This window comes from Punica granatum, chromosome 7, assembly GCF_007655135.1.
Source record: "Punica granatum isolate Tunisia-2019 chromosome 7, ASM765513v2, whole genome shotgun sequence".
Classification (NCBI taxonomy): domain Eukaryota; kingdom Viridiplantae; phylum Streptophyta; class Magnoliopsida; order Myrtales; family Lythraceae; genus Punica; species Punica granatum.
Window position 1 is genome coordinate 19,246,360 of NC_045133.1, and position 24,265 is coordinate 19,270,624.

Here is a 24,265-nt window from a genome sequence, read left to right on the forward strand (position 1 = left end):
GCTTATAACTAAAAATTACAGAAATTGAAAAAGAAAATTGCCGTGAATACGCAAGGAAAAATAGTAGTAAAATATAAATTTTAACACCTAAATTTCAGCCAAAACACTGACTAAATAAATACTAATTTTATGAGATAAAACATAAAATAATCTTGCATGCACAAAGCGCGTGGGGAAGAGCTAGTGTGTTTATATATATATATATTCTTTTTTTTTCAATGCCAAACATGTTTGGCATAGGTTTTCCTTTCAAATTAACACATTGATTAAAAGAAAAATATTACTGGTAACAATATCAATGCCTTTATCTTCCAGACCTTATGATATATAAAATTGCTCCGTGTGGTCGTGCAAATCTTTGATTGGAACCAAGAGCTCCTGAATTCGCCATGACAGTTATTTTATTATTTTATTGTGCTTTCTCTATTTTTTTACTAAACTCATAGACCTATCCTCTATATAATTGAAAAGATAAACTCTTTAATGCTTAATGGTGCATGGTTCGAATCATTGATTAATTCATTAACATAAACTAGGTATAGATGTGGGATATACGTAATCAATGGTTCGAACCATGCACCATTAAGCATTAAAGAGGGATATCAATGAATTGCGTGGGATATACGTTATCAAAAAAATATATTAAATTATAAAAAAAACTCTTTGTTTTGAAGTAATTATCTAATATTTGTTCTCAAATCGAAAAGTTTCATATTTTAAGAAATATTTTTTTCGATGGAGAAAAATTTTAATATTTATTCGCGAGTTTTTAATGCAATTATAAAATATCATTATAATAAGAAATTAAAATCGAGAAAATTGAGAAAGGGGGTGTAGTGCAGTAGCTAATACTTTCGCCTGGTAACCTAGAGGTTTCAGGTTCGATTCTCATCAGTGAGACTACCTATGCCCATTTATTTATATTTTATTTTCATTTCCTTATATTATGTCATGAGCCTTCTATTGTAACCGAAAAAAAAATCGTGAAAATTTATAGAGGCAAGAATTAGGCAAACAGAGATCCCCATATTTCGTGTGGTCAATTTTATATATTGCAGTAGATATCATATTAATAATATAACAGTTGGAAGCCTGTGTGTTTTGCGGCTTGTCGTATGCCCAAAAAAGCATACCTGCTTTGAAGCGCTAATACGCTACCTAGACAAATATAATACAACTTAAAAATTTAAAAGTTGAATAAGATGACATAGTTCTACCTTTCGATGAGAAAGAATTGTCAATATGGATGCAGGGAGGATGAAAATGGTGATGACTGAGCCGTCGAAATGGGATCTGTCAAAAGTAGAGGTCCGTCTCTATTTGAAGGTATTGCAAGACGGTCTTGCTTCAAGAAAATATACATTAGCCAAGATAACTATGTCATAGTGTAATGAAATGTCTGATCTATTTGCTATTGATAATATATATAGTTGTGAAAACCGAACTGGACTGACCCGTTCATCCCGAAGAGAGTTGCATAGTGATATATCATACGTTCGTCTTTCTTTTTGTTTTTGGAGATAAGTCATAGGTAACATGTTACCTTTCCAGAATAATTATTATTTCCATACCTGTCTTTTCTAGTCTCCTCCTAGACGAAAGCCTTTTATATGTAAAGGGATCTGCTCGAAGGTACCGATTATAGCGTTCATCTCACTTTATATTATGGGACTTGTGTTCCTTGGTGAAACTGGTCTGTGGAGTTGCTGGACCGCACACGATTACGCCGATATTGACATGGTCCCATTGCTGTAATAATGAGCCGAAGATCTCTGCATAGATAAGAAAACATTATTCGCCAAATGAAGATCACATCCACATGTGAATGCTCAAGACAACAACACAAGAGGGAACATCTATCGGTAAAGATTGCATCCTCCAATCTCAAACTAATTGAATAGATAGCATGTTATTGTGATGGAAGAAGTAATATCTAGATTGAGAAGTTCTTGAGTGATCCTACCTCGCCACCTGGTGTAAGGAAGCACGAATTAAATTGCATGAAACATGAGAATTTGTGCTAATTACTCGGATAATTGTCAATATTATTTTTCATCAAAGAATTCTTATTAGTTCTTCCTCATCGCGTCAATGTGTGGTAGGATCATTTAAGATTTTCTTATATAGAATACCTTTGAAATTCGGTCTCGAGCCATAAAAACTCTTCTCCAATCGACTGATTTCCTTTGAGAGAACCTATGCATAATATTTGTTACATGTATCATTACATTAATTTAAAAACCTGTCATGTAGCAATAACTTCTCATTTCTCGAGAAAACTCTTTATTTCTTTGACACTATACAAATACTAGAGACACTTAAATGGATATACACTAAATCGAACGTAAAAGGTGAAATGAGCTATTATTCATGTAACGGAAAAGAAAAGTCATTCGAATGAGGAGCTAAGAGTTCTCATTTTCGTTATGTGGCAGCTTGACGACGTTACTGCTCGGCTTTTATATATTACAAGGAGGTAGAGGTGCTCCGCAGAGCCCGGGATTATTAGCAAAGTCTTCTTCCGTAAAATTTGCCTGGAACTTTGGGATCGGCCCTGATAGAAGATTGTTGGCTACACTGAATGTCTTTATCCGGTTGAGCAAGCCGAGCTCTGCAGGAATCTGACCCGAGAACTGGTTGTGGTCCAGATTGAGTACGTTCAGATATTTGCATTCCGCGAGGTCTGCAGGGATTTGACCCGAGAAGTTATTTGACGACAGGTCCAAGGCAGTCAAGTACACGACGATCTTCGATATATTGGAAGGGAGAGGTCCCGAGAAATCGTTGTTCGAGAGGTCCAACCCTGTCAGGCTCGTGCAATTCGCGAGGCCGAGAGGGAAGGACCCCTTGAGTTTCATGTTCCCGAGCTTGACGTTGAGGACCTTATTGTCGTCCGGGTGCCAGCACTCGACACCGGTGAAAGAGCAGATGGCGCCTTTGCTAATGTTGCTGAAATTCCACGTGCTTTTTAAGTAATGATAAGGGTCTTCGACCGATTCCCATATGCTTCTCAGGCAATCAACATCGCGCTCATCCCCACGGATCGGAACTATACAGAGCGACAACCCAAGAAACACGACGATGAGAAAAAGGCGAAAGCTTCGGCCTTTAAGAAGCACCATGCCTGTACAGAATCCTAGAAGCTGCATAAGCAGGGTAGTGATAAATCATCAATAACATCAAAGCTCACAGTCAGGCATTCCAATTGGGCATCTTCCCAACAGATTCAAGATAAGAAATAGCAACAATTCAAGCACACACAGAAGATTACAGACTCAGATAAAGGGCATTCCAATAGGGCAAGAGAACCAACCGAAAGAGAGCAACCCGAGATGAATCAAGAAAAGGGTATCTGGGACCGGGAGAGTGGGAAGAAGAAAGGGGTGAGGAGCTTCACGTGAGGAGGAGGAGGAGGAGGAGGAGGGGAAGGAAGCAAGCAAGGAAGGAAGTCCACAGAGTCAACGGTTTTAATAGTCAAAAGAGTTGGTGGAAGAGCAGAGTGCGAGAGAGGGTGGGGGAGGGAGAGAGAGAGAGAGAAGAAGAAAGTTTTGCGTGTGAAGACCGCCCGAAATTCTTGTGCTGATTGAAGGGAGGACCCAAGGACTGCCATTCTTGTCAAGGTTAGACGAGGAGGACCTTGGACTTGGAACCATTTAGTGGGAAGAAGAAGAAGATAAAAGCAGAGCAATGGTTCCCGTGCTGTCATGTTGTTCTGGGATTTTTTTGTTTTTTTTCCCGATTGGTTGGATTTTTTTTTCAATTATAAAAAAAGCACGCAAATTTAATATAATAAAATAAAAAAATTTAAATAGCTAATAAAGACAAAATAATAGTTCCGAATGAAAACCGAACCCGTAATCTTTCTTATTTATGGGGACTTTTTGCATCCTCTGCCGGCTTGTCCATTAGAAAATTGGAAAAAAGAAAATAAAATATTAATCAAGGAGTTTATTACACGGACTCGGTCCATCGCGTCAGTGTCAGTGATCAGTTGATAAACATATAAAAGGTTAGGTCAAGTCTACCGTGTGTCATGGTTTGGAGGTTGGCCGAGTCAAGTAGAGAGGTCTAAGTCAAATCAATAAAAAGCTGGATGCATAAAAGCAATTAATATAATAGACGAACCAGCCTGCGCAAATACACAAGTTAGAGGTATATTATTCCCATTCGAATTTTCTTATTAATATTAATATTTTAGTTTAAGAAAATTTCAAAGGATATACCCAACCTGAGCGAAACATTTTTTTCTCTTTAATCTAAAAGTTCTTTTTTTTTTAAGTACATCCTACCCTTCATAGTAAATTGCATAGATTGAATTATGATCTCCACCTTTGTGTGAGGTAATTCTCAACCAACATTATCAACGTGATCACGGAAAATTATGAATTCACTTTGATATTTACCGCTCTGTGAAACACAAAAGCCTTTTTAATCATACGGTTCATAAAGCAAAACAATATTTACAAATCAATTATTGAATGTACTAATATGACCTCAATCGATGGATGAAATTGTTTACAATGGTTCTGAATTCGATACCCAGTGTAATTATCCATGTCTATTTATTAACTATTTTAAGATTTTTATTTTATTGCAATAGAATATTAGGCCTCTTTTGAAATTAAAAAAAGTGTGATTTCACTATCTTACTGGTATCAGAGCACCTATACTCGACATCACAATATTATTCATTTTTCTCGGAAGAGATTTTAGCTAGTGAAGTGAATTGTAATATAATATCATTTAGTTCAATTAATTTATTATATTTTAGTCTAATCGTCTTTCCTGAATACATGTCTTTTCGGTTTCAGAATCGAAGTGGCAACACTACATTTCATCATTTATCGCATTTTTGTTGGTGACACATGAAAGGTCACACAATGAAAAACTTCCTTCATCATACGTGGGACTTTCCTCTGCCTCGTCTCGATTTTTATTATTTTATATAGATTTTCAATATTTCTAAATAGAAAACCATGATCACAACATTATAGAACTTAAGGTGCCTCGCTAATTTTAAGTAAACGAATTTTGCTTGTAGTTTAAGGGTTTATAATTCATTGTTAAAATCATCTCATGGTTATGACCAAGCCATATCCAAGTAAGGAGGAAAAAACAAGTCACGAGAACTGAGAATTCAAAAAGCCCGAATCCACACCATCCTGAAGTTTCGATTTTTCCTCTTCCCAAATAGTTTTTGGGTCATTTTCAAGGTTAAAGAAAATCAAACTAAAAATAACGCATCCTACGAAACAACCTAGCGGTGCCCAAACTTGCTTGAAATTGAACATATAATTTTTAGAATACACATTCGAACATACTATTCTTTATTTCTTATTTTGTGTGATATATTTTAGATTGTTTTCGGCTTCTTATCATTTAGTGTATGTTTATGAGAATATTTAGATAATTAGATCGAGATGTGCAAATGTTCTTCTCGTGAATATCAAAATGATAATTTGGTCTTTTGCAGGATGTGATCTATTGTAGTTAATTATATATATAAGACATGATAAATTTGAAATTCTTTTAGAGAACCTATTTTAAAGAATATGAGAAGAAATTAAAAGAAGGGACTAAATACAAAAAATAATAAAAGTTTGTAGAAAAATATTAAAATAAGAAAAGTACAGTGTAGAAAGGAAAAAATGAGAATATTTAGATAATTAGATGGAGAGGTGCAAATGTTCTTCTCGTGAAGATCAAAATGATAATTTTGTCTTTTGCGGGATGTCGTCTGTTGTAATTAATTTACATATAAGACATGATAAATTTGAAATTCTTTTGGAGAATGCATTTTAAAGAATGTGAGAAGAAATTATAAGAAGGGACAAAACACGAAAAATGTTCAAATAAGAAAAGTATAGTGTAGAAAGGAAAAATGAGAATGTGGGTTAATATCATTGGAATGGACCTGTTTTCGTTTGTTAAGTAATAATGATAATAATTTTACATTTATTTTCTGAAGATTGTTTTATTGTATATCTCGTAATATATTACCAATTAGGACATATTGGTCGTTTCACTAACGTATTCTAATATTAGTCCAACAATGCTCCAAACTTTATATAAGAGAGGAAGTATAAATAACGTTCAATCTCAATATTAAATCCTGTCCTACCCCGACGCCAAACACAGTCTTAGGATTTAACAGGCTTGAATGAAGTGAGTTCCCTCGAATGGTCAAGTTTGTCCGGGACGATGGCGTCGTAATCTGCTGTGGTGGTCCCGTTTGTCGCTGAGATGATAAGGTGGTAGACCGACCCTTTGACCACCTGGGACTCACTGCTCTTCATGCTCACGAGCACTAGGCTCACTTTCGACCTTCTATCATATTCAGTGACGGCCAAATTTGCGATTTCCTGAATGTATGGGTCGTTGAGGTCCTTTATGGGCTTCCACCCGCCTAAGCCAGTTATGGAGAAGGCAGCGGCGAGGAGGAGGAGGGAGGTTAGGAGTAGCTTGCACCTCATTTTACTTGTAAGTAGAACAAAAATTTTAAATGAAATCTCACAATAAAATTTCTTTTTTCTGTGAGAGCCAAGTTAAAGTGGGAACTTATAGGGATTTGCTGATGCTTTGGAAGCTTATGATTTGGTATTTTTTGGGAACAAATTTATTTGATTTAGAAACTCTTGACTTTACCAAAAAAAAGAAAAAGATCACCTACATTAATAAAAGATTATTAAAGCTTTTTAAAATCTATATAAACTGACTATTTCTTATTTTCATTGTTAATTGTTTGTTCTAAAAAATGCATACAAACGATGAGTTCTTATTTTTTTCAGAGATGACCGGATTTACACATTTGTACTCATATAGTCATAATTTGTAGTTTTTTCTTTTAGTTAGATAATCTTTCGAATTGTGAAAATACAATTTAAATAATTTTCAGTAATTTTAATTTCTAATAGTATCTGTCATTAAATTAGCTACTATAAAAACGGTAGATGGTGACTCCAACCATACCAGTTAGGGCTGGTAATATTTCACATGACACGATAACACGACACGGAATTAAACGGGTTTGGGTTGGATATTTTTTATAATCGGTCTACACGGGTCCAACCCGTTTAAACACGGTTAATAAGCGTGTCTTACCGGGTTGAACCCGTGTAACCCGATTATACACGATTAAACCTATTTATTTAGACATGTTTAATCGTGTTACTATAATCATATAACCCGTTAACCCGTTTATGTATTTGGATTTGCCAAAATATCCTTATGTAATCCTAACTTCCTAAGTCCATAACCTAATTTTCTTTCCTTTCTTTCACCCAATCCAACATAGCACAACCGCACTTACACTTCTACTTCTACTTCTACTACCCTCTCTCAGATCTCATCTACGATTTGATTTCCTTCTTCTCATTCATCAATAGCGAAATTCTGCTTCTTCGCTCTCATTGCTCTCCTCTCCTTGTACCTCGCATTGTCCGCAGATCCGCCTCAGATCTCGCCCTCCCCTGCTCTCAAGCTCGCCACCGACTCCACTCCCACCATCTCCCCTTCGAAGCCCACCGCTTCGCTGGCTCCCGCTCTAGCCAATGCGCCTCATGGCTCGATATCATCCTCGTCGTCGCTGCCTCCCTCGGATGCGGCTCCCGCCTCTTCCCCGTCCACATCCCCCTCCCCTCCATCTCAATCTCCGTGTTAACTTGTTCGGGTAAACGAGTTAATCGGATAAACATGTCGTGTTAATGTATCTGGGTAACTGAGTTGATCGGATAAACAAGTTATGTTAACGTGTCCGGATAACGTTTATAATCGTGTCGTGTATACATGTACCTATTATGACACGTTTCGATAAACGGGTTTAAACGTGTTTAAACGGGTTGACACGGATATAAACGTGTCGTGTATGGGTTTCCAAAACCTGACCCGTTTAATAATCGTGTCGTGTACGGGTTATGACTTCAATGACACGAACCCGTTTAAACACGACATGTATAAACACGACACGACACGAATTGCCACCCCTAATACCAGTCCTTAGCATCATGGACTAACTCACTGACCCTCGGGTATGAGAAATCTTCCCGACCCTAACAAAGTCGCTTAGCGGGCAGAAACCCCTAGTGGTAACATGCAACCTCCCTCTTTTTTTGGTTAAAATAGAAGGCTCGTGACCTAATATAAGGAAATTAAAATGAAATCTAACATGAAACCTTCTCTTAATTTGATGTGCTCTAAACAATCGGCTACGCTACATTCAAGTAAAATAAAATTGAGTTAACTGTCATTTTGATCCCTCCAAAATTGTCGAGCCCTCATTTTGGTCCTAATTTTTTTGCTATCAATTTGACCTAACTTGCCTTGATCCGTTAATCAAAATGGTCCGATCATCAAATCTATTGACAAAACCGTGACGCCCTCCAATGTGGAATCCTACATGGCTAACGATGGAGTTTTTTATGCAAAAAACCAAAATGCTAGCCTTGGATGGGCTTCACTTTTTTGTCAATAAATTTGACGATTGGACCATTTTTATTAATGTATCAAGATAAGTTAGGTCGAATTGATGGCAAGACTATTAGAAAGACTAAAATGAACGCTCGACAATTTTGAAAGGACTAAAATGACAATTAACTTACTCAACTAGATGGAATTCGCACGTTGCGCTGGAGTAGATGGATAAGTATTTTACCGAATGACTTTATCTTGTGTTTTGAGGAGGGCCTATGCTATTTTTACTTGGGATATTGAATTTCATTAAATCATACTTTGTAAAATGCAAGTTGTAAGATGTCATGGGTGCCTGTGTTTTTCTTTTTTCCCATGTATAGAGCGAGGCGTGGGAGAAATTGTTTGTAATGGGATGGATTTATATTGCGTTTTAATCAGGCCTATGATATTATTGCTTGGGAAATCGAATTTCATTAACTTATGTTTACATAATTGGGAAAAATTGGTACATTTATTTTGTAAATTCAATCATCTCTTATTTTTCTATGCATGGAGAATAAAGATGAATATGTATTATCGGGAATAGTGAAGTGTTTTTTTTCAAATGGCAGAAATAATAGAAATACATGCACGCGATTAAGGTACATCGAACTTCATAAAATAAAGCAAGTGAAGGACAACCTAGTGGCATCAATAATAAAAATGCATGCACACGGTAAAGAAGTGAAGGGACAACCGCATCAATAATAGAAATGTGTGTACACGGTAAATAAGTGAAGGGACAATCTAGTGGCATCAATAATAGAAATGCATGTACACAGTAAAGGTACATCGTACTTCTGTCAAATAAAGCAAGTGAAGAGAAAACTTGATCAGGAGTTAAGATTGATCGAATGGGCAAATTTTAACAACCAACTAGTTAAACCAGAATCTTCGAGTTTTCAAATCAAATAATCAAACAATGCCAATCTACTTGTGAGACTGTATATTATATATGGATTGAGTACTTAAGGGTGCATTTGTTTTTTGAAATTTTTTTAACTCAACTTAACTCAACTCCACTTATCTTCAACTCAACATCACAATCATTACTTTTTTTTTTTTTTAAATTTTTTTAACCATTCAATTCAATTTTTAATATTAAATTCTCTCAATTATTCATTACTTTTTCACAATTCAACAATACAACCATTACTTAATCATTATTTTCTCTCAATTATTTATTATTTTTTCACATTTTTTCTCATAATTCAACAATACAATCATTACAAACTAATTAAAATCAAAACTCAACTCAACGCACCCTAAATCCAAGCCACCCCAATGTTCTCTCATGTTTTCATCTTCCACTTTGAAACTTCATTTGATATTCAACAAGGATCAGCACTCGAACAAGAACTACTCAACGATAATAAGTTTCCTGAAGTTTCAGAGAGAAAAACAAAAGCAACATAAAATCTATAAGCCAGTAGGTATGGACCATTTATAACGACAATATCTAAGGTGGTGTTTGCCCGTTCAGTAGCAGGCAATCGATCCAGATTACCGGTAATGTCATCTAAATTGCCAGAACGTCCTTAATCGATCTAATCAAGAACGGAACAGAGACAACAAAAAGATGCAGAGCACAATGAACAGAACAGAGACAACAAACCAATTTCTTTCTCTCTGTGTTTTCATTTTCCCTTTGTTGGGATCGCAAAAGAATCAAAGAATTGGAGAAAAGGAACCAGAAAACACTCACAAGCAGAGAGAAATCAATCTATCGAGTTCAAATGTAAGCATCATAGCGAGCCGTGAGCCGATTGAAAACAGAGCACCGGCTTTCTGAGATGCATTCTTTAGTTCTGTTCAATGTCAGGCCCTCCTTCTGTGAAATATCTTCCGATTACAGTCGAAGGACATCAAAATCGGAAGATGTCAAACCCAGAACACGAAACCCGAACGGATGGATTTTCGGGCACCGACTTCTGCGGAGGGCCGCCGTTTTAGGGTTGGTTCCTCGTCGCCTGCTCCTTATATATGTCGGAATCTGACAGGGGAGAGTTCAAGTTCAGTTCATGTTGTTTGGTTATGTAAGATTGCCTCCTGTAGTTTTCATTTTTCCGCAGAGTACCCCTCGTACTTTTTGTGATGACCCCTTTCGCCCGCGCTCATCGACAATTTACAGAAGATACTCCAGTTCTTTGCCGTGATTCATGGATCCGGTTGACTGGACAGTAACACCCTCGATTGGGCTGATTTGGAATCTTTGACCTTGAAGTGGCATGTCTAAGTAGGGGTGATCGATTTCGGGTACCTTGTATTTTTCATATTACCCGAATCCTATCCTATAAGGGACATGTTCCAAGATTTTGGAACCGGACCATACCCTGTTGAATCATGGAACCGGAACCTACCCGGAACTTGTATTATACTACAGGTTCCGGGTACCCTATTGGAACCTGTAAAAATTTTTCTCTTGCTAAATAAAATTGAAAATATCACATACATAATTAGTAATCACGCCAAATAAAATATCAACAAAATTTAGATTAATGCACAACAATGAAATAATAATATGTCTCATCAATTCATCGACAAAATTGAACATCAATAATACGATCTCACACAACAAAGTGCCTATGTTCTGATTCATTAGAGGAGATAGTAACTTTGCTCTTTTCTCTCTTTTTTTTTAATAAATAACCGACTCCGGGTCCCCTGTAGGCAGGAATCGGAACCGGAACCGATTTTTACAGGTTCCTAATTTTAATACCCAGAACCTACCATATTTTCAATACGAGCTACGCGGACCCTACCCGTTAAGGTAGGTTCCAACCGGTTCCGGGTATACCCGGTACTCGTGCACACCCCTATGTCTAAGTAAATTCATCCTTTTCCTAGTAACCCAAAAATAAAAATAAAAAATCGTCCTTTTTAGCCTAGATCATCGCAATATGGTGTCGCGAAATAATATAATAGATGCAGGAATGAATCGAGAGGCTGAGGGGGCAGTCATCGTCCCCTGAATTTTCAACTCTAAAAGAAAATTTATGAATTGTTGTTTAATATTTGATAAAATTTCTTATGTTTGCCTCCCTAAATTTTTGATCCTGAAAGGAAATTCACGTATCATTGTCTAATTTTTGATAAAATTATTTATATTTGCCTCCAAACTCGTGGAAACTAACATCCTATTTGCTCCTCTCAAAGAGTTCGCCCTCCTAAGTGCAAATCCTAGGTCTATCCATAGAGGTTGTTCTATCTAACTCAATCTATTTTTCCCCAAATGCAACACTATATTCATTATTATTTTATCTTTTTCTCTCATTTAATAATAATTTCTCACTCATACTTTTTTCTAATTATTTTTATAATCAATTTTTAAATAATAAATTCTTTATCTAGTTTTACATACATATACACACACACACATATATATTATCATCAATACATATATTTGTCAACACTTGTAATATTTTTTTTATTTTTCTTACTCCCTAAAATCGAGTTGAGTTGAGTTGAATCGCAACTCATATTAGATTCTTGAAATCAAGATATTTTGGGTTTTATTCTTATCACCTTGCACCCCCTTTATTTCTCCTTTCTACTTTCATGTAAACCTCTTCTATAAGTAAAAATATTTAGTATGAGTTTGTTTGGACTTAAAATTAAGTGTTAAAATTTTAAGCACTCAATGGAATAAGTACTTAATAGAATAAGTCATTCTTGTGTGATTGTAAAATGATGAATTACCTTTTAGCTTATTTTATATCATCTCTCACTAATGCCCTAGAACTTTTAGAATTTCAACATTTACCCCGAATATATAAATTATAAAAAATAAAATACGAATTTTTTTTTAAAAAAAAGGAAAATCGATATGGAACGATCATAGATTGGGAAGAGGACGGTGTGGCCACCACACCAGCCACCACCGACTCAGCAGACGCTGTTGGCTCCGTCAGTGGTCGTCAGCTACGTTGTTTTGGACTGTAATGGCATGCGACAAGTTGCAGCTCTCTCTCTCTCTCTCTCTCTCTCTCTCTCTCTCTCTCTCTCTCTCTCTCTCTCTCTCTCTCTCTCTCTCCTTGAAAAAAGGGAGTAGATCCAGGAAAATTCCCTGTGATTGTGGCCCCGTCACAGGCCACCACCCCTTCAGCTAGGTTTCGGACTCAAACGACCTCGCCGGAGGGGTGGTGGCCAACGATAAGGCCACCACAGCTCGAAATCAATGCGGCAATAGGGGGGGTGTGGATGGGTGAATCCTTCAATCATCCATAATAATCTGCCAATTCATAGCAAAATACACATACAAAATTACCCATCGTATAAAATAACTCATCCATAAGTTACAATTCTAAATCAAAAGCAAAATGCCTTACTTGATAAAGAGTGAGGCAGGAGCTTTAGCGGTGAGGTTGAGTGGGAGGCTATGAGCGAGCATTTCTGTGGGTGTGGGGTTGGGCTGTAGACATAGACTGTGGGCTTTGGGCCTAAATGAAGAAAAATTCAACATACATATAACATCTGGTTTGGCTCGGTTATTTTTTGGTTTTTCACTCTAAAATTCGAAAACCACAATTTGCAATGACCTTCCACGACCAAGAATGCATGTCCAAAGGCTCCAAATTTGCAAGGTTGTCGATGTCTCTCTCTCCGCAGATATACTTGCCACACAGCACCCGAACCCAAATATCGCCGGGATGTGTTCCCAGCCGAGCTCCGACAGAAGGGCATCACTTAAAACTTTTTCGATCTCCGAAGACCCGAACCTCCTCTTTTTTTGATGATGACGAGTAAGCCAAACCGATAACTTGAAGATCCAAACCTCGTCCTTCAACCGGTTGTGGAATAGTTCCCAACTCAATGGTAGAAGCTACAGTAACGGTTACAATTAGGCGCGATCTGAACGTTGCTACACGCGCCAAGTCGCGCGTCCCAGTTTTCTCGATACCGAATGGTTTTCCTCCGCCCGCAGTTGTGAACGAGAAGGCCTCTCTCTCTCTCTCTATGTCTGGATTGATCGAATGTCTTCTGCTCAACCTCTTCAGTCTCTCTGTTAGAAGCTCAACTGTCGGTAGGTAAGCGTTTCGCGGTCTCATCTCCATCGTTTACATCACGGGCACATTGTCCGATTACGATCTCTCTGAGTTCATTCGCTGCTTTTCTTCTTGTTGGTGGGCTCCTGAGCTTTTGCGATCTTTTTCAGCGCGCTTTTCTCATGGCCTTTTTCATTATTCTACATGGGTCTTCAACCTCTGTGCCTTTCCTTAAAGATTCAGGCTCTGCAGAACGGAAATTGTCGCCCTTGATTGCATTTACTCCCTCTTCCAGGAGTTGGGAGTGATTCCCGGGGCCGAATTCGGTTTCGCATTTCACGTATAGTGGAATTGTTCAGTTTCTTTACCCCTATGATAAATCATTGACGGAATCGATGGCGATGATTATGTTGATGATTCACTTCAGCAAGTAATCATCAAGAATTCGAGCAGTTATAGATGATAGAAGTAGCGGCCGAGTCGGGCTTTCCTGACGTAGGGGCATTTCAGGTGTTATTTAAGAAGCTGTTTCTTAGGAATTCAGAACATTAGCTTTGTGGAGATTGTTGAAAGCTGTATGGAAAGGCTAAATTGCCTTTTATCTGTTTCTTAGTTCTTCTTCAGTTGCGTCGAACTTTACCACAATTTGATTGCATTATATTGGCCCTAAATTTCCCGACATTCCATGAGATGCATAGTTGATAAGAAAGTTGAAGCATCGTGCTTGTACGCTCGTAATCCCGTCCTATATTGTTTGAAACAGGTGATCGTCATTGGATTTCTTTTCTTCTCTTCATTTTGCGGGATTTCACGGCAACAATGTACCCTGGAGGTTATACGGCCGAAGTGACTAGTTTGTCCCCCAAAGCTACAGAGAAGGAAGTTTATGACTTCTTTGTGAACTGTGGGCCGATTGAATTTGTCGAGATCATCAGGTATCTTTTTGCTGCTTAACGGACTAGACACCTACTGCATTCTATGTAACTCTTAATAGAAAACTCCCCTGACATTTCATTTCTATTCCTTCTTTTGTATATACAAATGGGAAATTCTCCGGTCCATGAACTGGACCATAAAATATTTTACATTCAAGTTTCTTATGGTATGTTGATTGGACAACGTACTATAACTTCATACATACATACATACATATATATGTGTGTGTGTGTATATGGTTAAGGAAAGAGCAACGTTGATTAAAAGAATTTATAATTGATTTGAACTGCAGTGACTTCAATTTTCACATACTTTGCATTTGTCTTCAGAATGATGGAAAATTTATGTGATATAAGGTTAAGAATTGATAATTAGTTAAAGAAATGAATTAGTACATGAATCTGATGGATTGCCCCTAATGGCTATTTGCAGGTCTGGTGAGTATGCGTGCACAGCTTACGTGACCTTTAAAGATCACTATGCTCTTGAAACTGCCCTGTTGCTCAGTGTAAGTGGATTAACTTAATTGGAAAAAATTGTGCTTACGAACTCATGACCTGCTTTTCAGATTGAACGACAAGAGAATGGTATAAAGAGATATTCGAAGTATGAATTTTTGGAATGGCATTTCCAGCATACAAGGGCCCCTACCCTTTTAAGGTTTAAGTATATGGAATCTAACTTCCTGAAGTTTCACTTACCCATTGCCTAATTGTCTGTTCATGCATCAGGGAGCTAAAATTGCTGATCGAGTTGTGAGCATATCTCGTTGGGGTTCGTTTGTCGATGACTCCGATCCCTGGTCATGGAAGCCTGAGAACAACAGTTCCACAGTATGCACAAGTTTCCCTATACGCGCAAGGACATCCCCTTTCATTTTCATATGGTTATTGTTTCATACAAGTTTTCAGAGTTGTGGTTTTTGCATGATTCCTCGTCATCACCGAAAATTACATGATAATGTTGATGATAAATAAATAAAATAGATTTTATGATTTCATACTTTGTTGAATCAAGTTTAGGGATACCCTTCCCCAACTACAATAACCTCAATCCTTGGTCTTCGGTTTAGATTCTTAGTTCACCGGCCAAAATATTCTTTAGGCTCAGGTATTTGTCACCGTGAATTAGGAACATTCTTTAATTTTTGCTTAACACGAGAACATGGAAAATCTTTTATAAACTATCTTCAAATGAAATGACCATAATGACTTTGTGATTTGTACCTAAGTTTCTTGGTCTTTGTTTAGATCAATGACATACTATAAAGTGTGGTGTTCATTCTTGTTCGCTTAATAGCTGTTCACTCTCCTGAACTTCAAATATTTGTTCAGGCTGTACATACAAATCAATTTGTTTCCTCCCCTAGCGAGGCAATAACAGTAGCACAAGACGTTGTCAAGACAATGATAGCAAAGGGATATGATCTCGGCAAGGATGTGCTTGTAAAAGCCAAAGCCTTCGATGAGTCCCATCAAGTCTCATCTTCTGCAGCTTCAAAAGTAGTCGAGCTGAGCAACAGGATCGGCCTAACCGAGAAGATAAACACAGGCATGGAAGTGGTGAAGACAATCGACGATAGATTGCATGTCTCAGAGATCACAAAATCAGCCGCGGTCGTCACCGGGACAGCAGCTGTTGTGGCAGTGACGGTCACAGCAGAGGCTGCGGCAGCTGCTTCTTCTGCTGTGGTCAACAGCGGCTACTTCTCTAAGGGTGCTCTCTGGGTATCGGATGCTCTCAGTCGGGCTGCTAATGCGGCCTCCAATTTGGCCACCCAAGGCAGTAAGTAATAGTCATATGTACGTTCTCTAGTTTGCAAGACTCTTATTCCCGCTCCTCAGCATATACATAAACGGGTAGTCATCTGTATACAGAACAATTAACTCGACCATTTGGAGGTTAAATGTGTGATTTCCACTATGCTCTTACATAATGCACATTGTACATGGAGCAGTTACTATCGAACTTTTTGAAACATTTGACTCAATTTGTTGCCCGCATTACGATGTCGATGGTGGTTTTGCTTCATTTATGGTCCCGGAAACTACTGAAGCAATCGGACTGGTCCTAGAATGCTGGAACAGTGGAAATTAAAAAGCAAAGTAGTATGTGAACATTGACCATATTTTCGGAACTGTGAAGTTGTTTTCGGTTAGCAGTTGAACCTTTGCACGTCTTCAATAACACAACCAAGAGTGCCATTTAAAGGCCGGCTTCATGTTCCAAAATGGCTTTTTCGATCCCACTTAGAAGCAGTAACGGAAGCCATCTGCTTCATCTGTCGTACCTTGCTCGATCCCGTATTGATTGACAGATTTAGCACTAATTAAATTAGATAGGACAGTTCCGGAGGGAATAACGCTATCCCTAGGAGTTCCGTTCGATCCAAAATCGACAAAGGTGAACGCCATAGGTATTTTCGATTTACAGAGACAACGGCTCTGTCTTCTGAACAAGATTATAATTTAAGGGACCAAAATTATATGGTCACTTTCAGGTCAGCAGTGGACCCCGGGGATCGTTTCATGTCTTCCACAAGGAATTTTCTGCAGAGACGATTTCATACATGAGTGAAATCCTCCGAATTGCCCCAGTGATCGCTCCTTGATTTGTTTGATAAGGACAAACCGAAAATCGATCGATGGGATTGGGTACTACCGGAGGTCGATTGTGGTTCTTCGATTCTTTTGTTGTTACCTCGTCCTTTTTATATGGTTAGACGAATTCCGTTAAGGTTAACTGAGTTTAATTAATTCAAACAGCTGATCAATGTGTTCTCTGCCTGATTAAGCATCTCCTCAAGTTAGGCTAAGTGATCATTTGCAGCAAAGCGGTCTTTTTTTTCGGGTTATAAGGGAGGCTCATAGCCTAATATAATGAAATAGAACTCCTAATTAATATAGCTAATAAAAGAGCACGAGTAGCCTTACAATAGGAATCGAATCTACAACTTCTCGGTTGAGAGGCGAGAGCGTGCACCGCTGCCCTAACACTTTATTTCTTGCTGCAAAGGATCTTAAATTGTTCATTTAAAACAAATCTTAAAGGAATAAAGGGGAAAAAATTACATGGCAATTATATATGGCTTGACCTTTTCCAGTTGTAATTTTTCTTATAATATGGAAATTACAAACAATAAATCTCTAATTTTTTTTCTCCTTATTGGAAGTTTCTCGTACATAACTGGTGAAAAATTAGGTGAATATAATCTGAGACTAAACCAATCACAATATACATATTCTTCAAGGAATCCGTAAAATTAGAGAACGCACGACTCTCCTCAGCCTCATCATGAACTCGTAAACATTCATAGATTCATTCCAATATTATCGCAAGCAGTGACTCTCTTTTCTTTTTCAGTTTATATGGGAGACTTATACCTAAAAGTAGATAAGGGATTAGGGAGAGAGAACCCGTAACTAAATATGGAACTTTAAATCACATTAATAATTTCACATTGAAAGCAATTGCTATTATTCTATATACTCTTTTCAAAGCGGTCTTCTTTTAACAATGCACCCCAATTTTTTTGGTGCGCATCGCCAGGTATTCAGACATTCGATATCTTGGTCTGTGCCGAGTTGGTCCTTTAAAGAGTAAAATTCTTCCAATCGTGAATTTTTTCTTTTCACAAGATTCGAATCCCATAACTAATTTACCGGCAACGAGTGCCTGACCACTTGAACTAATGGACAACAATACAGCTCAATTAGGTCGATGCCGGAGTTAAGTTAAATATTCCCAACAAAATATTGAATTTTTCCTGCAGCCGCGAGCGGCGGAGCCCCCTTGAAAAACGATAGCAAAATCCAACCACATGTAGCGAGTCAAATTCGGCAGTTTCTTTCTGTTGCTTCTGATCCTTGCCTTGCACTATAAGTTTGACAATCAGTGGCTTGGGAGCTTTATACTACGACTAGCTATGATCTACGGAAGGCTGAATTTTTATTATAATTGTTACTTTTTTTTAATTAATGACTATGATCTAGGGAGGCTGAATTATTATTATTATTATTATTATTTTAAATTGATTAAATTAATCCATAAATATTAATAATAACTTTATTATTGGAATATCTTATCACGCACGAATTGGATCCCCACAAACTTTAAAGACGCGTCCAGATTATAAATTCAATGAAAATGTTGGGTTCTTATGTAGCTTTCAGCCCCCCCTCGGATCAGAGGAACATGCCTTTCCAACTGCACCTTTAGAAAGCAATTGAAGGCTTAATTTTATTATCAAGCTAAATAATGAATGCCCTTGTTCGAGTAAAAAATTCGAGTTCGCAAAGCTTAGGAACTAGGCGGATTGCCGAAGGAATTTAACCCCATTTCTTGAATCAAGAGATTTTACATATTTCGTTGAGGAAGGCTTTTTTTTTCCTTTAATTTCTTCATGGTAAATAGAGAAAATATTCTTTGACCTGCATTGCATGCTGGTTGAAATTCAATGAAACTTGGATTGACTGTGTCTATGTGTGTGTGTATGTGTGTATATATATATATATATATATATATATATTTAACACCGGCAAGGCTGCCCAAAGAGATTTCATTCTTCACCTAATCTTCTGCCTTATTAATTGGGAAATAACATAAAATATTCATTTTCAATGGCTAGTCCATACATTTTCCTTTTTCAGATGGCAAGATGACTAGTCTATTTTCTTAACCAAACCGATATAATTGAATTAATCGTTAAATATTCAACTGCACCCGAATATGATGCGACCATTCAATTGTTCCGACATCATAACTAAAGTCGGATCCCCGTATCGTACATCTTTTTGGTGTCATATTTACTTGTGATGAAGGTACCATAAATTCCAAGTCCAACAAGTGCCCGTGAAAGGAGAGGAAAATTCCTTGTGTAGACGTCAATGGAACCCTAAAATGTACGCAAGAAATTTGATAATCACACAAAGCGAAGCAGTGAGGTATCAATAAAAAGATTAACACATTATAACGAATATGATAAAATTAACTTTTAAGAGTAGATAGTTGTGATTCTAATATGATATTTAAAACAACTACAACAATTTGTCCAGACAGCTAATAATGCGAACTTCTATTTATTCGTTAATAATGAAATAAGTAATGTTATTAATGTGATTGTTCCATTTATCTTGAGAAGAACGACAACTTCTTAAAAAGCTTTTTAGGCAGCTTTACAGGCCTTAACATGATCTCAAAATTTTCAAAAGTGAATCTTAGTTAGTGAGTGCCATGGGAAAATAGCAATCATTCTAGATTTCGAGCTCGGATAAGTAGATAAATTTATTTCGAATCACTTGATTACCATGTATTATTAAGAATGTGCAAGGCTTTTTTTCTCGAGAGAAGCAATGAAAAGGACGAGGAATTATATGGTCGCACGTCTTGTTATTTATTTATGGTAATCATCAATAATAACTATATGTAATCATCAATTTTTTCCCAAGATGTATATAATTAATCAGAGCATACAGTTGTGCCTCACAAAAGCTAAAGGCAAAAGCTTCCCAACACTCATTATTAGGATGATCTTCAAGAACAGCCTTCCCATCTGAATCATCCCTTCTTTTTTTCTTTTTTTTTCTTTTTTGCAAAATTAGAAAAAGAAAACCAAAATCAAAATTAAGATCAAATCTAATCTCTGTACACAAACTCTTAATGAACAGAAAGAACAAAAAACCCAAAATTTGCAATGCCATAATAAGGATCAATCACAGCATATGGGGCACCGGATCAGCCCGTTCTCATTGCAGTCGGGACATCGCTGAAACCCGTACTCGCCTTCTTCGGTTTCGTATTGCTGCTGTGGTTCTTCGTCTTCGAAATCATCACCGCAGAATATTTTGCAACTCCCCGAACACGTCTCGCACGGAACGAACCTAATGTTCCCGCAAGCCTCGCAAGCATAGGTGTTACCATCCCCGCTATTGTTATCCGCGCGCTCGCAACCCTCGAGAAACTTCTCGAGCTTGCCTTCCTCGTGCATTCTCCGGATCTCTTCGGCTCCTCCGATGCAATTCTTGCCCACGAAAACCCTGGGCAACCCATACCCGCTCCCCTGCTTCAACGCCTCGCCTAATAGCTCCTTGAGCTCGTCCTTGAACCCTGAATGCATCGAGACGTCCCTCTCATCGATCCGGACCCCGGTGGCCTTTAGGATTATGCGGACGTGGCAACAGTCCTCGTACGTCTTTCTAACCCCTCGGAGGCTCGTGAAATAGACTATCACCCTCTCCTTATGGTATGGTTGCTCGGACTTGGTTTCTGTCGGCTTCTCTTGACTGCTCAATGGGCGGATATGGAAGGGGTGACTGGGAGAGAGCTCCTCAAATGACTTCCTGAAATTTAAGAGTATATCGGGATCGATTTCCGACACGAACCCATTAGCATTCAAGCCGTCATCTTGGCTCATCTGAAGCCATATAGGCTGATGTTTCGGAGGATCCACCTCAGCCGTCGTGCTTTCTTGGAACCTTGATTTCGGCCTGTCCAAGGGAGCAGTATGATCCTGACCGGGGCTCCTCACGACATCGAAGGAGAAGCTCCTTGAGTGATTGATAGGTGACCTAGATGGAGTGACATCTTCAAGCCCTTCCATTAGCTCCCAAGTGTTGATCGTCTCGGGCTCCCCAGGAGGAGTTCCGATCGGGGTCTTTGGGGCCGGTTTCGGGATTTTCTCTTCCATCATGTGGGACCAAGTCTTGGCTTCAATCAGCCCAATCCTGAAGCTCTCCTTCTCGGCAACATTCTCATTGCAAACCTTCTTATCACCTCCGATGCCACCATTCGTACTAATCAACTCCCCGAAACGAACAACATCCTCCCTGTAAGGATCGTCGAGCTTTAGGGAGCCTAGCGTACTCGACTTGAGGGCCACGATGTGGTGGCTCTCGGGGTCCTTGGTGCGGTGGCGGTGGGGCTCAATGTTCATCGAGTAGCTCCGGTGGACGGGCGAGTAGGGGGCCTGGCAGTGCCGGCACCGCCGCTTCTGCTTTGAGTTAGCACAGCCCATCGATCAACCAGCTCGATCCAGAACACAACCCCCAACAATTATAGAACAAAGCAGGACAGGAGGTTACAAACTTACAACAGAAGATCACTTCAATTAGCAACAACAGCAAAGGATGTTACAATTGACACGAACTATTCAGTGAATGAACATAGGCTCTATGGATAAAGAAATGGACGAACGTGGCAGACATTCCGACCGACCTATACGGGGTTGGTTTTTTTGGGATATTTTAGACATAAATTCGTGCATTTATTAAAAAAAATTTAAAAAAAAAAAAGAAGGAAGAAAGCACAGAGATCAAAGTAATTGAGGAATCCAAATCCAATCAACTGTCATCCCCTATTCTTGCCGACAAAGAGATGGACGAATCCAATCAATCCTGACGGGAAGAACAGAGCAATGGGGACAGAACAGAATCTGGGATTTGATCAGACAGGCCCAAAGGTGAGACCTTTTATAGAATCGGAGACTCGGACGAACTCCCCCAACGACGAACAACTCCGAGACTGACCCGATCCGATAAAGGCGCGGCCCTTCCTGTGTTCAAACTGTCGGGGGGCCTCGGATGAATAAGACCCTGATGGAAATTTTGCAGGGAAGAAGAAGAAGACAAAGGGGATTGACTTTGGCGGGAGATCTTTTGGAATTTTGGGCTGGGGAGGGGACAGCCCGTGAGATTATTACGGGGGAAAGAAGAGAGTGACTGAATCAATGAATGCTCTGTTGACAGAAGAAAAGGAAGAAGAGACCGAAGCTCCTGTGTTTCTTCAATGTTCCGAAGTCAAAGAATGATGGCAGAAGAGGAAGAAGAAGAAGACGACGACCGATTCTTCACCTCGGAAGCTCACCTCTCTTTCGTCCTTCCTGAGGATCCCACAGGACAGCACTCTCCTTCCTTTTTGATCTTCACACTTTCTCTCTCTTCTTCTCGGGGGTCATCTAGAGAGAGAGAGACGAAAGTGAAAATCCATCAATCGGGCAGGAGAAGATAGAAGGAATCGAAATTCTCGTAAGTGGGATAAACTTTCCCTTGAAAATGTATCTCTCCATCTATGGGAAATTCTTTATATACTTTTAGTGATTTTTTTTTCGGTGAATACTCTAGTATTCAAAAGCCTAACGGACTCTATTTCTAATTAATCTAGCTTGGACCCGGTTGGCCAGCTAAAATGATAAAGCTATCATATGATGGATTTTCTCTATTCGTAAGATTCGAATATGAGACTTTGCTTATGGAGAACAAACGTCGAGCCGCTTAAATTAACCCATATTGGTTATAGGCTTTAGTGATTTTATCACGCCATATCGGAGAAAATATCAATTATATTTTATCACATGAGAAAATACATCAATTAAACAGACAAATAAATCATTAATCACACAAAGAATTCTAATAGCTGTTGTTAGTTGCAATAATATTAATATGCAAGAGAATATTATTACTATTGCTCTCACAATAATATTAGTATTACTAACAAAGTGTCGGTTGAGTGGCAATTCTCGTAAGAAGGAGAATGCAAATTCAAATTTTAAAAAATGTATATATTGGGATGAGAATAATCATTATTGCTTGATACTTGATCTCCCATAATTATTAGGGCAATATCTCACAATTTTTTAAGGTAAGATTATTTTAAATTTTCATATCTATGTTTATGCGTATGTATGTTCGTATGGTAGGTGGATTATTCCCTTTTAATTGAAAATTCAGTAAATATTAATTGAAATTTTCTTTTAATCATCTTGTTTTTAATTTTCTTTTTGGGGGAAATATAAGAATCACGATTCAAATTATGCAAGGCATACTTGCCGATCGGGAGTATCCACCTACTACTCTATTCTATGACCTTAGGTACTATACAAGGTCGCTTTCATTATCATCTTCTCTTCAACTAAAATAATGTTAGATGAAGAAGCTCCTTCAATAATTAAGAGTGAACTTCTAAGGATGTGTTAGATTGTCAATTTTCAATTAAATTTCATCATTTAATTCATAGATGATGCAAACCATCACAAAGCTTCTTTATACACATATATGACACTCAACCACAATCGATTGCTGAGTAGTCTATATCCATAAGACCAATTGTGTCTGTTGTTTTAGATATGTAAGTTTGATTTTTAGTAAATAATTTATTTGTAGAATAAATATTATTCAGTATATTAGATAGTTATCTGATAAAAAAAATAAGTAGTTATTCTTTAAGTATAACTGTAATTTGGTTTTTGATTTATTTTTAATGTTTTTTTATTTGAGTTATTTTACAGAGTTCATGAATACGCGAGTCAATTTATGTCATATATGGATTCAATTCATTGCGGGAAGGGAGGGGAAGGAGAGTGAAGGGGGTAGGAATTTTAACCGTGATTGAATATGCTCAGTAAGGGAAGCGAATGGAATGGAGGAAACATTTTAACCTTATTTAGACATATATGTTAAGGAAAATGGAAGAGAAGGGAAAGAATTTTAAATTGAATGAATAACTTGACTTTTTTACGTTAATCGAATTTTTTAATATTCTTACACCTCCATTCAACCCCAAATCAAGGTTAACTCTTGGAGGGGAAAGGGATGAAAGTTTCACTCAATTCCCCTTACCCTCTTTTAAAACGTCAAAACCAAATAAGAAAATATATTTCCTGCCCTTCCTTTTCCTTATTTTCCTCTCAAGCCAAACAAAGAGTAAAGATAGTAATTTTTTTTGGTAATTATTAGGCTAATAATTTATTAATATTGAAACTCTCCATAAAACGATCTTTCATAATCCGCAATCAAAAAAAAAAGAAAGAAAGTAAGTTTTGACTTTTGAGGTGTGAAGGACACTTTCTGGCAACATCACCACATACGACAAGCCGCTGAAGAGTCTTTTGACGAGGAAAAAAG

The 24,265-nt window shown here is 37.9% G+C and overlaps 4 protein-coding genes across 6 annotated transcripts; 1 reads left to right on the forward strand and 3 right to left on the reverse strand.

Moving 5' to 3' along the window:
• Positions 1–2,199: 2,199 nt before the first annotated feature.
• On the reverse strand, positions 2,200–3,666 carry LOC116212927 (probably inactive leucine-rich repeat receptor-like protein kinase At5g48380). Its single transcript, XM_031547682.1, has 2 exons — positions 3,314–3,666; positions 2,200–3,143 (listed from the first exon to the last, which is right to left on the reverse strand). The coding sequence occupies exon 2, from the start codon at positions 3,120–3,122 to the stop codon at positions 2,460–2,462; it is 663 nt and encodes a 220-aa protein (XP_031403542.1). The 5' UTR covers positions 3,123–3,143; positions 3,314–3,666; the 3' UTR covers positions 2,200–2,459.
• A 2,474-nt stretch (positions 3,667–6,140) lies between these two features.
• Positions 6,141–6,473, reverse strand: LOC116214474 (cysteine proteinase inhibitor 1-like). Its single transcript, XM_031549875.1, has one exon. It carries the CDS (start codon positions 6,471–6,473, stop codon positions 6,141–6,143), a length of 333 nt encoding a protein of 110 aa, XP_031405735.1.
• A 6,853-nt stretch (positions 6,474–13,326) lies between these two features.
• On the forward strand, positions 13,327–16,359 carry LOC116215546 (binding partner of ACD11 1). Of its 3 annotated transcripts, none has more exons than XM_031551288.1 (5): positions 13,327–13,471; positions 14,197–14,368; positions 14,802–14,877; positions 15,101–15,202; positions 15,704–16,359. In XM_031551288.1, exons 1-5 carry the CDS (start codon positions 13,405–13,407, stop codon positions 16,160–16,162), a joined length of 876 nt encoding a protein of 291 aa, XP_031407148.1. In that variant the 5' UTR covers positions 13,327–13,404; the 3' UTR covers positions 16,163–16,359. The 3 variants fall into 3 exon arrangements, with proteins under 3 accessions (XP_031407148.1, XP_031407149.1, XP_031407150.1); XM_031551289.1 differs by having other exon boundaries at positions 13,339–13,475; XM_031551290.1 differs by lacking the exon at positions 13,327–13,471 and adding an exon at positions 13,483–13,571.
• Positions 16,360–19,792: 3,433 nt separating this feature from the next.
• Positions 19,793–22,419, reverse strand: LOC116215013 (uncharacterized protein At3g28850-like). The gene has a single exon (XM_031550566.1). The coding sequence runs from the start codon at positions 21,379–21,381 to the stop codon at positions 20,077–20,079; it is 1,305 nt and encodes a 434-aa protein (XP_031406426.1). The 5' UTR covers positions 21,382–22,419; the 3' UTR covers positions 19,793–20,076.
• Between the last annotated feature and the right edge of the window lie 1,846 nt (positions 22,420–24,265).

Excerpts from the sequence above, each read along its gene's own strand:
- LOC116215546 (XM_031551288.1), top strand. The coding sequence starts at position 13,405 with ATGTCTGGATTGATCGAATGTCTTCTGCTCAACCTCTTCAGTCTCTCT. Across the intron at positions 14,878-15,100 it reads AAACTGCCCTGTTGCTCAGT|GGAGCTAAAATTGCTGATCG; the intron begins GTAAGTGGATTA and ends TTCATGCATCAG. Across the intron at positions 15,203-15,703 it reads CTGAGAACAACAGTTCCACA|GCTGTACATACAAATCAATT; the intron begins GTATGCACAAGT and ends ATATTTGTTCAG.
- LOC116214474 (XM_031549875.1), bottom strand. The coding sequence starts at position 6,473 with ATGAGGTGCAAGCTACTCCTAACCTCCCTCCTCCTCCTCGCCGCTGCC.
- LOC116212927 (XM_031547682.1), bottom strand. The coding sequence starts at position 3,122 with ATGGTGCTTCTTAAAGGCCGAAGCTTTCGCCTTTTTCTCATCGTCGTG.
- LOC116215013 (XM_031550566.1), bottom strand. The coding sequence starts at position 21,381 with ATGGGCTGTGCTAACTCAAAGCAGAAGCGGCGGTGCCGGCACTGCCAG.